Source organism: Triticum aestivum, chromosome 4A (genome assembly GCF_018294505.1).
Source record: "Triticum aestivum cultivar Chinese Spring chromosome 4A, IWGSC CS RefSeq v2.1, whole genome shotgun sequence".
Classification (NCBI taxonomy): Eukaryota; Viridiplantae; Streptophyta; class Magnoliopsida; order Poales; family Poaceae; genus Triticum; species Triticum aestivum.
Genome location: NC_057803.1, coordinates 585,593,545 through 585,610,927, shown reverse-complemented (window position 1 = coordinate 585,610,927; position 17,383 = coordinate 585,593,545). Strand labels below are relative to the sequence as shown.

Below are 17,383 nucleotides of genomic sequence, written 5' to 3'. Positions count from 1 at the left end.
AATCGTTATGAGACCATCACATTTTCAGTTTTTAAAATGACTTTTTGAAAGTCCATTATCTCATCATGACATCATTAAGACATAGTTTGTGAAATGACATTTAAAAGTCCTTATCTCATCTTGACATTTGATTTGACTTTTTTTATCTCTACCACATCTGCATAATCTGATTGTTTTCTCACGTTGCAACCCACGGGCATATCTGCTAGTAAATACTAACAAAGATAATTTTAATCAAACATGTCTCATTTTGTATATTTATGATTGACGAAAAAATCGCAAAGTTTCATCCCACATTCTAGTTAGAAGACTTTGTTGTGCTGCAAAGTTTGAAGTTAAAAAAAAACTACTTGCACGAATCACGATGCGGAAATTGAAGGGCTAGACAGAAAGGGCCCGGACGCACATATGCTCCTGCCCCCCGAGAAGCAAGCAAGGACTCCATGCAAAAGCTCCAGCGAAACCACACCACGACGAAGTGATGCAGATCGACGAGACGAGACCATGCATGCCAGATACAGTGAGACTTTCTTCACTTCTCCCCGGCGCTAGCCCGCGGATAGTCCACGAACTCGTCCAGGTTCTGGTCGGAGCTGCCGCCGGGCGCGACCGCGGCGCGTGCGGCCTCGCTCCACCGACGCGCGGCCTCGCGCGGGGAAGGTTCGAACTCCGTGGCACCATCGTCCATGACGGCGCACGCGAACTCCAAGAAATCCCCCAGTTTCTTGTCGGAGGCGCCGCCGGGCGCGATCACCACCCGCGCCGCGTCTCCCAGACGCCGTGCCGCCGCGCGGGCGGAAGCCGCCCTGCCGTCCTCGTCTTCCATGACGGCGCGCGCGCACTGCTCGATCTCGCCGCGCGGGAACACCCCCGCGGACGCGTCGCGGCGCGCGCGCACGCCGGCGCCCCACGCCTCCTCGATGAGCCGGGCGTTGATCGGCTGGTCGGTCCACAGCGGCAGCGCCGCCATCGGCACCCGGAAGCCGAGCGCCTCCAGCGTGGAGTTCCAGCCGCAGTGCGTGACGAAGCAGCCCACGGCGCGGTGCGCCAGGACGTCCAGCTGCGGGCTCCAGCGCACGACGAGCGCGTCGCCCGACGCCGTCGCCGCGTCCAGCAGGTGGCGCGGGAGCTGCGCCTCCTCGCCGGCCCTGACGACCCACAGGAACTGCTTGCCAGCCGCCAGGAGGCCGCGGGCCAGCTCCTCCATCTGGGAGGCGCCGATGGACGCGTTGCTGCCGAAGGAGACGTAGACGACGGAGCGCGACGACCTGGCGTCCAGCCACTTGATGCAGGTGTCCTCCGGGTCGAGCAGGTTGGCGCCGTAGGTGAAGCGGTCGACGTCCCCGGAATCATCGGCGGCCGGCAGAGGAACGCACGGCCCTATGGTTCGGACCTTGAAGTGGCGCTTCAGCCCATCCAGAACCTGACAACAGAAAGAAACACCAACCCACTTTAAGCCCAACTCATGTGACTCATTTTAAGCCCATCAAATATGTCTAAGATCCATCTCAAAAAGAAAAGAAAAAACTCAAAAGTTTCTAAAAAATGGTAAAACAAAACTCAAAAAGAAGGAAAACCCAGAATAAATAGAAAGATGGAACCTGTAGAAGTTTCTAAATTTTCATTCAAAATTTCCCCACGTGCAGTTTCGCTCTTTCCGGAAACTTTTTCAGGGTGGCTCAACTTAATATGGAGCTAGGAATGAAATCTCACAAATCGAAAGTTCAATTTTCACGGATCATGTTTCTTGATCTGAACTTCAATATGCAACTAATGAATATCTTTTTTTTTGGATAAAAACATCAGCATTTGGAACCAAAAAAGTTTCTCGATCTTACTACCTCATACTCCAACTCATCGAACGAGTTGACGAGAACCCAGTCCCCCACGTCTCGATCAGCGAACTGGGCGAGCGCGGGGGCGGTGAGCGCCGGGTACGGCGCGTCATGGAACACGAAGGACGGGAACTCCCACCTCTCCAGCCCCGGCAACCCGGCGAACGGCTCGCTCCGGACCCCCGCGTTGTCTCCCGGCGGCGGCGCGTCCAGCAGCCCGGAGTTGATGTAGTAGTACACGGTGCTCGCCGCGCACGACTGGGTGGAGAAGGGTACGGTCGGCAGACCCAGCCCCCATGCTGTGCGCGCCACCCAGTGCATGAACGAGTCGTACACCACATGCGTGAAGTGGCCTTCCTCGATGAGCGCGGCCAAGGACGCCGACCCACTGGACTCCAGCCTCTCCACATACTCGCCGACCCTTGCCGCCGACGGGAGGCCGCCCTCATCGTGGCCATCGAAGATGGACTCGACGCGCATCGGGCCGGCATCGAACCGGACAGTTCTGGCGATGAAGCGGGTGACGACGAGGGCGGCGGGCACGCCCTTGGACGCCAGCCTCTTGGCGAACTGTAGCATGGGGTTTATGTGGCTTTGGCACGGGTAGGGCACGAGCAAGACATTGGCCATGGACATGGTTGGTTCTTGGTTGCTTGCTTGCTAATGCCAAATTGACAATGTTACCGCGGATCAGATCAGATCACCCAATTATATAACATGCGACGGGTAATAACATGCATATGGTGAAAAATGGAGGAGGTTTATTGCTCTGTTCTGGCACCATTAATTCCAATAACTCCCTTCTTTTTTAGTAGAAAACACAAGGCCTGTATTGACAAAGAGTTTATCCATGCATTGGTCGGATGTATGCCATTCTGCTTATGGAAAACGTGGGAAATATGTGCAAATCAGCACGTTTCGGTTTTTTTTATGGGTGAAAAATGTATTACTCAATTCGAGAATCTACCTTCTAAGCGAGCAAACTTAGCTAAACTATCACTAACCTTATTTTAGCTACGAACGATATGAGTGATACACGATTCATGAATGCACATAAGTTATCTAATCTCCTTGATAAGCGATGCATAGATTGATCTATCCACCTCTTTTGCCTGGATCATCTTCACTGCAATAAGGGAGTCCATCTCGATTGCAACTGGAAGCTCAATTCTCTGGATAGCCAACGACAGATCCTCCATACACGCACATAGTTCAGCTTCGAGGGATTCACAACAAGAGAAAGGTTGCCTGCATGACGAGAAAATAATAGCACCTTTATCATCTCTCAAAACCACACCGGCACCTGCTGAACCATCGTCCGCAAATGAGCCATCAGTACATAAATTTACCCAGCCAACAATTGGAGCTCTCCATGTGGGTACAGTACTTATGAATGCATGCGGTCTATTGGTGCCTGTATCATATGTGATGATCGATTTTCCCTTGCTTTTATCTAAAGGGAGATCTGTCTTAATGCTAATAAGGGAGTCAAGGTAACTCACCAAGAAACGACTAGAAGCTTCCATGGGCGGTGGAGGTTTATTATGTACCACCTCATTCCGGATATGCCAAGCCCGCCATAACAACATGAGAAGCATAGAACGTTCAATTTCCGGAAGAGGTTCTAACGCACCAGTATTGAGCATCGTAGAAATACTTGGCAGTGTCCAAACTCCAGCCATTGTATCCCATAGTACACGTGAAAAGGTGCATCGGCAAAGGGTATGAAACTATCTTCAGTTTCAGTTGCACATATAGGACAAACTTCGCTAGTCTCAATTCCACGAACATATTTATTCTTCCAGGTTGGCAATGAATTAGTAGCAACTCGCCATGCAAAGTTGCGAACTGTTTGGGGAACATCCGATGACCAGATTAGTTGCCGGCAAGAACGACGCCCATCTGGTCTGTAGCGGGAGCCTGTTGCTGACCCCCTATGCGCTTCATCAAAGCCTAGTTGATAAGCACTTTTTACTGTAAATATACCGTATTTGTCAGGACCCCATGCCAAGGTGTCATCATCCAACCTGGGCGAGGCAGGCCCTAATCTTTATTATCTCTGCTACGTCCGCCGGTACAAAGTAGTTTTGCAGTAAAGCCCGATTCCACGAGCCATTATCGTTAAGTAATTCCGAGACAAAACGAATTCTGCACCTCCCTTGAGACGTGATGGGTTTATAGGAGTAGGGACGCGGAATCCAACTATCTCGCCAAACTCGAATACTTTGTCCGTTACCCACCCGCCAGATGAGTCCTGTCTTCAAAAGATCAAGACCATAACTAATGGCATGCCAGGAAGATGACGCATTGCCTGAAAAAACGGTGTCCTCAAAATTACCATCCGGGTAGTATATAGCCTTTAAAACTTGTGCACACAAACTATCCGTTTTAGAGATCAAACGCCAAGCTTGTCGAGCTAGCAAAGCTGTTGGGGAACGTAGTAATTTCAAAAAAAATCCTACGCACACGCAAGATCACGGTGATGCATAGCAACGAGAGGGGAGAGTGTTGTCCACGTACCCTCTAGACCGAAAGCGGAAGCATTAGCACAACGCGGTTGATGTAGTCGTACGTCTTCACGATCCGACCGGTCAAGTACCGAACGCACGGCACCTCCGAGTTCAGCACACGTTCAGCCCGATGACGTCCCTCGAACTCCGATCCAGCCGAGTGTTGAGGGAGAGTTTCGTCAGCACGACGGCGTGGTGACCGTGGTCACTGTGAGGAGCACCTCCTTTGTGAGGTTGCTCAGCAGGTAGCCAAGGACCTGCTGGTCGTCCCGGACCCAGATTGGGTGAAGAGGGTTGGGCGCTGAAGTCTCATTGCCTTCCTTGGTGGTGACGAGGAGCTTTGCCGGCTCCGGCTGGGTGCCGTCGACGTAGCCGAAGACCCCCGCGCCACGCAGTTGGGGTATGATCGGCGTGCGCCATAGCACGTATTTCGTGCGGGATAGCTTCTCGGTGACCTGTCCATTGAGACTAGGCAGGGAGGAAGCGCCAGAGGAGGAAGACATGGTGCGGCTTCGACACAGGTGGTTCTGGTAGCTAGATGAGTTGAAGAAGAGGGGCTCTGATTACCATGTGCGAGCGGTAAACGTCTTACCCTTGTTGAGGGCGACATGTCCATGTTATATAGTAGGGGAGCCAAAACCCTAGATGGCTTTACACATGCGGTTTGAGAGAGTGATAAGGGAGAATCTAAGATACATCTTGAGAAAGAAGAAAGAGGGAGATGGTTATAAGAATGTCTCATACAACTACCTCCTAGCCTTATCTCTAATATGTACCGAACATATATCTCGTGACACATATAATGATGTTTGACATGCGCTGGATGGATCATCAGTCAGAAAGAAAGTCTGACTCAACACAACAGGCTCGTTGATTGTCACTGACAAGCACGTTTTCGTTGTTTCGCTGGCGTCTCGTGAATTTTTAAACTGTGATGATCAGTCGTTGATTTGCTCACTGATCGATCAGGCGCGTGCTTCACTTGTAGACTAGCCAATGAGAATCCCTTCTCTTCGTGAACGTGCAATATATTATTGGCAACAAGTCATCGAGAAACGAATCAGGAAACTATTTGAAAGAGACCGGAGCCAGGTTCAGTTCAGGGTTGGTACAATCATGCTATACGCTAAACACTAATTAGCAGATCTCTCTCTCTTCAGTGAATACAGAACTAGAGATAAACCGGCGGATAAGTCAAGTTCGCGACCACCCAACGGCTGCGTTGCACGTTGCTGGTTGGGCTGGACCAATTAGCAAAGGTTGAAATAGGAAACCAACCTATGACTGTATGGTTAGGAGGGCTATATCTCAGCCCATCAAGGCTTAAATCCTAGACTTGATACTGGCGTTTGTATTTTCTTAGACTTATTTTAGGCAATCAGATAATGTGTGTTCAGTGAAAGGAGATGTTTTCGTTGACTACGATGGCTCAGTGACGACTTCGCCAATCTCAAGATGATATGCTAACTCAGTCTCACGATGGTGCTCATAGAAATAAGACATGTGTGCATGCATGCATAAAGATGAGTGTACGTATGGATGGAAGTCTATATCTCTACCGTGTTAAAAAATAAACAAAGGTTGAAATAGCAACACACATCGCACTCGCTTGTCCAAGCCCAACGGTGGATAGCATCCTACGAGTTCCTGTCCGAGCCTCGTCGGTTGCAGCATCCACTAGTGCAGAACCGGGCAATAGCACCGGTTCGTAAGGCCCTTTAGTGCCGGTTTAGGAACCGGCACTAAAGTTTCGGCACTAAAGCCCCCCCCCCCTTTAGTACCGGTTCAGCACGAACCGGTGCTAAAGGGCAACCACGTGGCACGAGCCAGCTCCGGGGGCCGGGAGCCCTTTAGTACCGGTTGGTAACACCAACCGGTACTAAAATGTTTGCGGGGTTTTTGGTTTTATGATTTCTTTTTCATTTAATTTTGTGTTTTTCATTTTAATTCTTTTTCGTTTGCTAGTATTTTACGGTACTACACATTGTACATGTTATGCATATATATATATATATATATATATATATATATATATATATATATATATAGAATTTCTAGTAGAACCAATCATATATATATCATCAATGTCTCACAAACCATATTAATTCACACATACAGACATGTATAGCTATATACAATTTCTCCTACATATGCATGTTGCCTTCGGAGCCAGTGGCATTAACCTAATTGGTGCCTTCGGAGCACGATGACAATTGAAAGTGGTTCATGACCTGGTCGATGGGGGCGGTAGCGGGTAATAGTATTCTCCCTTCGGATTTATGACCTGGTCGAGCAAAAATCCCGCTATTTCCTCTTGAAGTGTTTCTACGCGCTCCGTTTGTAGGAGTTTGTCCCACACCTCTTTGAACTGTTAAGAAGGAGATCAATATGCATGTGTATTAGTTGTGTGACTAGATATCGATAATGGTGTAAAAATTGTGAATAGTGTTCTGACAAGCGTACTCATTCCTGTCTTTGAGATCTGCTTCTTTCGGACGCCATCATGCGAATGTTCTCGCAAATGCAGAATGCACACAAATCAGTCCCCTGCGCCTGCTTCAGGGCCTTTATTACGAGAATGGAATTTAATTTGATCAGATAATAATTAATCAAGCATGATAATTAAAGAGATGGCAGCTAGCTAGCTAGTACTACTTAATTACTTACCTTGGGTCGAAACCATTTCAGCTGTGGTTTCCATTCGCCTTCCGTGACGCTGATGAACCTTGCCCAAGCCCAGCTCGCCGATAAAGAAAATGAATAAAGAGGTTATTAAATAGTTCATATCATGAAATGACGAACTAAATAGGCCGAGATATATAGTTAATAATGATTGAAATTACCTGTTGACTATTCCAAACAAGATGTTATAGTCACTATTTGCTTTGAGTAGCGAGTCCAGTATTTCAACTGTTCCGGCGTCAACTTTAATGATACACAAGATCCAGTGAAATCTGCATGCACACACGTTTGCATGTCTTAATTAAGCGGGCATATGTAAGCAAAAACATGTAGCTAGCTAGTAGGCAAAAACAGAGAATTTGTAGTACAAGAAAGTGTGACTCACTGGAAGTTGTAAGGAAGTAGTATATATTCATTGTATTTGAGGTGCTTCAAGAACTCTAGCATGCTGTCCTGTACCTCTTTTTCATGATGCTTGTTTATTTTCCATGTGTATTCATTAACGGTGTTTGGGTCAATGAACCCAATGCCATAGCGTCCACCTTTTCCCATTTCATACATCTTCATCCTGCATAATACCACAAAAAAGAATATAGTGAGGCTAATTACAGGTAATGATTGATCAAAAGGATCAATACAGCTAGCTTGAGACTTAAATTACAGAAAGAAATCATTTACAGACAATAGCAACTGACGATAGATTTGTCGAGTGTGTCTTGATTGTATAACTGAAACAGTTCAGAATACTCAACGGCCACAGCTTTCTCATGGTAGTAATCATCCTTCTTGACATACACCATGATGGACTCTCGATTGGATCTCTTGGTAATGTCCATGTACCATTGATGCAATTCATACATTCTCGTTGGGAGCTTGTTGACATCTTCTGGCTCGACCAAAGGTTGGCCCCGAACATATTTCCGTTTTATTTCCTCCTCTGTAATCCCAGGCATGTCCTCAATCTCGAGGAGTTGTCCAACAGTGATCTTGAGTTCTTCAGCCTGCATTATATGCTCCTGGGTTATTACCACATCGCCCACCTCGGGAACGTAAACTGTTTGGCCACAATAATATTGGGCGTGCGTACTGTCACGTGTTGTTGGCGACACAACAAGCGGGGGGATCGATTGCGCCGCCTGTTTTCTCAGCTGGGCAACGGTTTTCCCGCATTTTTTGACAGCTGCTTGTTGTTTGCTCGAGCTCGAGCTCGCCTCCTTCTGTAGATGTCGTCGATGTAACTTCCTGATGTGGCGCTCATAGTCTGTGTCAACAGGCTTAGGAGCTGGTGGTTGAGCCATACGAATGAAGTGGTTAACTACTTCCACAGACACTTTCTCCCTTGGCGGCGGTGGCGGTTTCGGTCCAAAATGGGCGTCAACTTCTGCCCGCACTATGGCATTGGTTTGCTCCTCGGTCCTGTCGTAAGCCCTCACAGGAAGAGGAGTAGTGAGGTTTGGACCATATTTATATCGCTTGCCTCCGCCTGTACTTCCTGTACTATGACCTCGACTCGTACCGCTACGCACCATAGCTACGGGGTGTCTCTTCTGCGATTGCTGAGGCGGCGGAGACAGCTGACGGGGCTGAGTTGGACGAGGAGGAGTGGCCTGAAGCTGTGCCGGACTTGAAGGAGGAGTGGCCTGAGGTTGTACCGGACTTGGAGGAGGAGTGGACGTCTGACGCTATGTCGGACTTGGAGGAGGAGTGGCCTGACACTTTGCCGGACTTGGAGGAGGAGGAGTGGCCTCACGCGTTGGTGGACTTGGAGCGGGAGTCTGCTGACTCGGTGGCGGACTTCGACGAGGAGTCGGGTGACGCGGTGTCGGTGGCCTTTGAAAGATGATGCAATCCTTTCTCCATAGGATGACATGATGTATGGCCTCTCCCAATGTGTGCTCGTCGTCACCTCCAGGAATGTCAAGCTGTAGCTCCGAATATGGGTCCACCACCTCATCAACCAAGACACGAGCATAGCCCGCTGGAATCGGGTTGCAACGGAAGGTTGCCTCGGGGGAATTTGAAAAAGCAACGGCGTCCGCCACCTTCATGGATATGTTCTTCATTTTGAAGTGTAGCTCGCAGTTAGTGTTCTCCGTGATGTCATCCACGGGGTATCTATCCAGCACTGCGTCGCCCGGGGCGGAACCCACGCTGCTTCTCGGCATGGATGGGGCGGTGCTATCCAATGCTGGATCATCCGCTAGCTGCTGCAGATGCTGAGACCCCCTTTGCTGGCTAAGTGAGTCGATCTGCTCCTGCTGCCGCTGGAATTTAACTGCCAATTCCGCTTGACTTGCTTCTAGGCCTTGAAGGCGTTCATAGTCCCGCTTCCTCTGCTCCTCCTCCATCTTCCTCTTCTTCTCCTCCGCAATCTTCTTTCTCGCACGCCCTCTGTCGTCGGCGTTCCAGTCCGAAAACCCCTCCTACCACGGACTAGCGCCCTTGCCTCGTGTTCTTCCCGGGTGTTCAGGATTTCCCAGGGCACGCGTAAGCTCGTCGTTCTCTCTGTTGGGCTGGAACACCCCCGATCGAGCCTCTTCTATTACAACAAGTAGCGCATCGTCGGCTCCGTTCAAACATGCCTTCGTCGAAACATTGCCTGTCTTCGGGTCCAACTCCCCTCCATGCGCATAGAACCAAGTTCTCCACCTGGGGGGCCAGCTCTTAGTAACCAGAGTGACACTTGCATCCTCCATTTCTTTCTCAGACTTATCCCACTTAGGCATTGCCACCGCGTAGCCACCTGGCCCCAGCTTATGGAACTTATCCTTTTTTTCGGCATTCTTCTTGTTTATTCTCGACCGTTCCTTAGCTAATTCCAAATCCTTGAATCTCACGAAATCGTCCCAATGAGCACTTTGATTCTCTAGTATCCCCTCGGATACTGGAGTCTTCCTTCCTCCCTTGGCGTACTTCTCCCACGTCGTTCTCTTGTGGTTCTTGAATGCAACCGCCATCTTCCTAAAAGCAGCGTCCTTGACTTTCTGCACATCTGCTTCTGTGAAATGATCTGGTTTCCATGAGAGTATCCCAAAGCAGTTTTTTTTGATTCTCGTCGACAAAAGTAACATTTGGACGTGGCTTTGCTGGCTTTCTCCATTCTTGAAGGGAGATCGGGAGTTGGTCCTTCACAAGAACTCCGCACTGACGAACGAACTTGTCCGCAATCTTCTTAGGCGCTAATGGTTTGCCATTAGGTTTGAATGCCTCGATATTGTACTTTACGCCCTCCTTCAACTTTTTGTTCGGGCCTCGTTTCGTCCTTTTGCCTGAAGATTTGCTCGATCCGGATGGCTGAAAGAAGAAAGATCGATTCGTTAATATATCTTCAACTCATTTAAAACATGCGATGATCACCAGATTCCTGCTTATATAAATATATATACCTCGCCGGTGTTTGTTGTTTCAGGATCAACATGTTCTTTGTCGTAGTTCATGACTTCATCTTCTCGGTCGTCGCGATCGAATATCATATCACCCTCTCCGGTGTCGTTTAAAAATTCGGAGCCGTCAAAATCTTCTTCATTCTGATCATCATCTGGCCCGCGTATGATATCGAACATGGTCTGTTCTCTCTCTCTGTCGGTATTGTCCGCCATAGCTTTTATTTAACTATGCCAAAAGAAATATAAAACAATTTAGTATAATCTCGAATAATAGATATAATCTCGAATACATCGTCTCGAATAATAGATATAATCTCGAATATATCGTTTCGAATAATAGATATAATCTCGAATACATCGTCTCGAATAATAGATATAATCTCGAATACATCGTCTCGAATAATAGATTTAATCTCGAATACATCATCTCGAATAATATATAATATTGAATAGTACATCACTGGCTAGGCGGTGGACACCCAAAGAGAAGGAACCCTCACAGGATCATAGCTGAAGTGAGATCCCTGAAGAAACTGTCAGTTATTGGAGAACCTGCCGCCCTCTAACGCAACCATGGGACACGACGACGTACCACCTCCGGCGGGGCCGGCTCCCTCCGCATCGAAACTGGCCCACGCGAACGCCACCAAACGAGATCAGGGTCGACGACGGGACCCGGGGCCGGGTTCCTCATCAAGCGGCGCCCCCCTCCAGGCAGCACCTCCCAGTGCCAGCCCGGCGGAGCCCAGTCCCGGACATGGGTCAGCTGGACGTCGTCGCGGACGTGTCGACGGCGAGGATGCGGGCCGGGCATCGTCGACAACAAATACTAGCTATATGCCCGCAAAAAGTAACATTTTTTTAATGATTGGATTTTGATAACTAAAATTTCTAACATTTCTATATAACACTAATTATGCTATCATTGCATATGTCAAAATTCTATATGCTATTTCATACTAATTAAGCATCTAACACTAAAAACAGAAAACACAACTTTTATACATCCATTAAAAAACTGAAAAACAACATTATATAAAAAAATTTACATACTAATTAAACACTAATTATATCCATCTAACATGCATTCATACATATATACTAATGAAAAAATAATAATCTAAAAAATCTAAACTAATTAAACATACAAAATACGTATATACTAATATATACATGCATTAATTCATACATATGTACGTGTGTGTGTGTGTGTGTGTGTTCATCATGCTTGTGTGTGTGTGTATGGGCTCGGGGAGGGGCGGCGCCCATGGTGGCCGCTGGGGGCGAGGGAGAGGGGTTAGAGGGGGAGAGCTCACAACGGGGTGACGGCGACGGGCCGGGGCGTGACGCGGGGGCGGCGACGCGGGGACGGCGCGACGGGGACGGGCCCGGGGCGGCGACGGAGACGAGGGCGGCGACGGGGACGGTGGCGGCGACGGGGACGGCGTCGATCGATCGGGGCGCGCGGGCGGTGCTTCAATGGGAAAACAGAGGAAGAAACAGAGGAAGAATGAAATTTTCGTAAGTGTTGTATATATAGAAGGCACCTTTAGTACCGGTTGGTGGCTCCAACCGGTACTAAACCTTTAGTACCGGTTGGAGCCACCAACCGGTACTAAAGGGTGTGCGCTGCCAGGCGAGGGGCACAAAAGTTTAGTCCCACCTCGCTAGCCGAGGGGCACTCGCACCTGCTTATAAGCCCCGCCGTCGCTGCTATCTCGAGCTCCTCTCTTAAGCAGGCCTTCTGGGCCTACCTCGTCTGCGATGCCTTGTTGGGCCTACTGGGCTAGCGGGCCTGCATCCTGGCCCAACTTGAATTTGGGTTTCTAGTCGTATGCAGGCCGCTGTGGCCCAGTAGGCGGGCTTTTTTTTCTTATTTTTTTGCTTTATTTATTTTTGTGAATAACTTAACTTTGAAAATAGATTTTTCAGTGATTTTTTTCTTATGTTTAATATTAGTGTGTTTTATCATTATATTCAATTTGGTAATGCTTAGGTTATTTAAAAAATGAAATGCCTTTGTAACGGATGAGTTTTCGTCCGAAACCCTGATACTTCGAAATAGATTGTCCATTTTGCGCATCCAGTTTTTGCGGTAACCCTCTCTACTTTTTTGCACATGCTATGTGGGTGAAATTATGATACCATGCCAACTTTCATCCTTTTCTGAGTTTATTTGAAATGCTTTTCAATTTCAGGGTCATTTAGCTGAAAAAAATCAGTAAATGCATGAAAGAATTTGCTTGCACATAAAATTTCTTCGCGTTTCAAATGCCAAAACACATAACTAGCTACCCTAACTATTACAGAGATTTCCTCCTGGGTGTGAAACACAGAAGAAAGTGATGATAGTTAAGCCGATCACATCCCAGATCTTTGGGTGTGAAACTTTTTCTTCGCGTGTGTCCCTTTGCGTCGTAGCCATGGAAAATCTTCATCATTTAACGGGATGCTCGGGTCAATATTCACTGTGAATGGAGCAATTTCATCAAACTTTTCATAATCTTCTGACTTGTCTGTCTTGTCATCCACTCCCACAATGTTTCTCTTCCCAGAAAGAACTATGTGCCGCTTTGGCTCATCGTACGATGCATTCGCTTCCTTATCTTTTCTTTTTCTTGGCTTGATAGACATGTCCTTCACATAGAAAACCTGTGCCACATCATTGGCTAGGACGAATGGTTCGTCTGCATACGCAAGATTGTTGAGATCCACTGTTGTCATTCCGTACCGCGGGTCTTCCGTTACCCCGCCTCGTGTCATATTGACCCATTTGCACCGAAACAAAGGGACCTTCAAACCACGTCGATAGTCAAGTTCCCATATGTCCTGTATATAACCATAATATGTTTCCTTTCCCGTCTTGGTTTCTGCATCAAAGCGGACACCACTGTTTTGGTTGGTGCTCTTCTTATCTTGGGCGATCGTGTAAAATGTATTACCATTTATCTCGTACCCTTTGAAAGTCATTATATTCGAAGATGGTAACTGGAACAGCAAGTACATGTCATCTTCAATAGAGGTGTCATGCATGGTACGTGCTTGCAACCAGCTGGCGAAACTCCTGGTTTGTTCACGTGTAATCCAGTCATCAGACCGCTCCGGGTGTTTGGAGCGTAGCAAATTCTTGTGTTCATCCATATACGGAGCCACCAAGGCGGAATTCTGTAGAACTGTGTAGTGTGCTTCAGTGAGAGAATGTCCGTCCATACATATTATTTGTTCCCCTCCTAGCGTGCCTTTTCCATCCAGTCTGCCCTTATGCCGCGATTCAGGAACACCAATCGGCTTAAAGTCAGGAATAAAGTCAATACAAAACTCAATGACCTCCTCATTTTGACGGTCCTTGAAGATGCTTCCTTCTGGTCTAGCACGGTTATGAACATATTTCTTTAAGACTCCCATGAACCTCTCAAAGGGGAACATATTGTGTAGAAATACAGGACCCAAAACGTTAATCTCTTCGCATAGGTGAACTAGGACGTGCATCATGATGTTGAAGAAGGATGGTGGGAACACCAACTCGAAACTGATAAGACATTGCACCAAATCATTCTGTAACCTTGATATGATTTCTGGATCGATTACCTTCTGAGAGATTGCATTGAGAAATGCACATAGCTTCACAATGGCTAATCAAACGTTTTCCGGTAGAAGCCCCCTCAATGCAACCGGAAGCAGTTGCATCATAATCACGTGGCAGTCATGAGACTTTAGGTTCTGGAACTTTTTCTCTGCCATGTTTATTATTCCCTTTATATTCGACGAGAAGCCAGACGGTACCTTAATACTGAGCAGGCATTCATAGAAGATTTCCTTCTCTTCTTTGGTAAGAGCGTAGCTTGCATGACCCTGATGTATGCCGTCTTTTCCGTGCATACGTTGCTGGTCCTCCCGTGCCTCAGGTGTATCTTTTGTCTTCCCATACACGCCCAAGAAGCCAAGCAGGGTCACACAAAGATTCTTCGTCACGTGCATCACGTCGATTGCGGAGCGAACCTCGAGGTCTTTCCAATAGGGCAGGTCCCAAAATATAGATTTCTTCTTTCACATGGGTGCGCGTTCATAGCGTCATTCGGAACAGGTTGTCCACCAGGACCCTTTCAAAAGACCACCTTCAAATCCTTGACCATATCATGTACATCAGCACCAGTACGGTGGCGAGGCTTCGTCTGGTGATCCGCCTCACCTTTGAAATGCTTGCCTTTCTTTCTTACGGGATGCCTGCTCGGAAGAAATCGACGATGTCCCAGGTACACATTCTTATTAGCCAAATATATACTGTCAGTATCGTCCAAACAGTGCGTGCATGCGCGGTATCCCTTGTTTGTCTGTCCTAAAAGGTTACTGAGAGCAGGCCAATCATTGATGGTCACGAACAACAACGCCTTTAGGTCAAATTCTTCCCCCATGTGCTCATCCCATGCACGTACACCTATTCCATTCCACAGTTGTAAGAGTTCTTCAACTAATGGCCTTAGGTACACATTAATGTTGTTGCCGGGTTGCTTAGGGCCTTGGATGAGCACTGGCATCATAATAAACTTCTGCTTCATGCACAACCAAGGAGGAAGGTTATACAAACATAGAGTCACAGGCCAGGTGCTATGGTTGCTGCTCTGCTCCCCAAAAGGATTAATTCCATCTGCGCTTAGACCAAACCATACGCTCCTTGCGTCATCTGCAAACTCCTTCCCATACTTTCTTTCAATTTTTTTCCACTGCGACCCGTCAGCGGGTACTCTCAACTTTCCGTCTTTCTTACGGTCTTCTTTGTGCCATCGCATCGCCTTGGCATGCTCTTTGTTTTGGAACAAACGTTTCAACCGTGGTGTTATAGGAGCATACCACATCACCTTGGCAGGAATCTTCTTCCTGGGGCGCCGGCCCTCGACATCACCAGGGTCATCGCGGCTGATCTTATAGCGCAATGCACCACATACCGGGCAAGCGTTCAAATCCTCGTACTCACCGCGGTAGAGGATGCAATCATTAGGGCATGCATGTATCTTCTGCACCTCTAACCCTAGAGGGAAGATAGCCTTCTTTGCTTCGTACGTACTCTCGGGCAATTCGTTGTCCTTTGGAAGCATATCCTTTATCATTACCAGTAACTTTCCAAATCCCTTGTCAGATACACCATTCTCTGCCTTCCATTGCAGTAATTCCAGTGTGGTGCCCAGCCTTTTCTTGTCACCTACGCAATTCGGGTACAACAATTTTTTGTGATCCTCTAACATGCGCTGCAACTTCTTCTTCTCCACATCACTTGTGCAGTTTCTCTTTGCATCGACAATGGCCCGACCTAGATCATCAACGGGCTCATCTGATGCCTCTTCTTCAGCTTCTTCCCGCATTGCCGACTCAGCTTCTTCCCGCATTACCGGCTCAGCTTCTTCCCCCATTATTGTATCATCGTATTCAGGGAACCCATGGCCAGGATAGCTGTCGTCGTCCTCTTCTTCTTCATTGTCTTCCATCATAACCCCTTTTTCTCCGTGCTTGGTCCAAATATTATAATGGGGCATGAAACCGGACTTAAACAGGTGGACGTAAATGGTTCTTGACGTAGAGTAATTGTGACCATTCTTACAGCGAGCACACGGACAAGGCATAAAACCATCCGCCCGCTTGTTTGCCTCAGCCGCAAGCAGAAAAGTAAGCACACCCTCAACGAACTAGGGAGAGCATCGGTCATCGTACATCCATTGCCGGCTCATCTTCATTACACAACACCGAATAGACCAAATTAATACAAGTTCATACATAAAGTTCATACAACACTTAAATGCAACAAACAAATAACTCTCTAGCTAAAGCATTTAAATGCAACAACAAATACAATCAAGATCGCAACTAAGGTAACAATGGATCCAACAGCATAATGATACCAAGCCTCACTATCGATGTCATATTTTCTAATCTTTCTAATCTTCAAGCGCATTTTCTCCATCTTGATCTTGTGATCATCGACGACATCGGCAACATGCAACTCCAATTCCATCTTCTCCCCCTCAATTCTTTTCAATTTTTCCTTCAAATCCTCGTTTTCTCTTTCAACTAAATTTAACCTCTCGACAATAGGGTCGGTTGGAATTTCCGGTTCAACTACCTCCTACATACAAATATCTATGTCAACTTGATGGGCATAATTTGTCATAAACACGAAATGCAACTAGTTTTAAAAGAGAATATATATACCACATCCGAATCATAACAAGGACGAGGGCCGACGGGGACGGATATCAAAACCATGGCACTATATGTATAACAAACAACGTACGAGTAAGATAATTATACGAGTAACTATATATCCAAATCAGACAAACATCAATTTTTATATAAAATTTCATGAACAAGAGGCTCACCACAAGGTGGTGCCGGCGACGGGACGGTGCGGGCGATCGACGGTGGTTACGACGGAGATTTAGAAGGCACTAAGTAAACCACACCTACATATGCAAACTAAGTGTTATTTTTGACCTCAAATTGCATATAAATCAAATACTAGCACATATATATATCCTCCCAAATTACTAAACTCACAAATTAATCACTATATAAAGCATTGCAAGAGCTAATCTAGCAATGAGAGATGAAAGGACAAAGTTGCTAACCTTTGTGATCATTTGAATGGATGGGGGCCTTCAAATCTTGACAAATTTTGGGCAAAATGTGTGATGAGCTCGAGAGGAAGAGGGGAAGAACAGAGAGGAGAGGGGAAAGGGGAAGAACAGAGCGAGCTCGGGTGGACGAAGGGTTTATGTAGGACGGCCTTTAGTACCGGTTTGTACCAAGAACCGGTACTAAAAGGGCTGGAGGGGCTCCAGTCTGACAACATTCTGCCACCACTCTCATTAGTACCAGTTCGTGGCACGAACCGGTGCTAAAGGTTCGCCACGAACCGGTACTAATGAAAGCGGCCCGGCTAGCCGTTGGAACCGGCACTAATGTATACATTAGTGCCGGC

General features: G+C 47.3%; 1 protein-coding gene across 1 annotated transcript; it reads right to left on the bottom strand.

Annotated features, from left to right (window-relative positions):
* Positions 1-359: 359 nt before the first annotated feature.
* LOC123082400 (indole-3-acetate beta-glucosyltransferase-like) lies at positions 360-2,465 on the bottom strand. The gene is made up of 3 exons (XM_044504739.1): positions 1,842-2,465; positions 785-1,423; positions 360-646 (listed from the first exon to the last, which is right to left on the bottom strand). The coding sequence occupies exons 1-3, from the start codon at positions 2,463-2,465 to the stop codon at positions 533-535; spliced, it is 1,377 nt and encodes a 458-aa protein (XP_044360674.1). The 3' UTR covers positions 360-532.
* Positions 2,466-17,383: the final 14,918 nt, after the last annotated feature.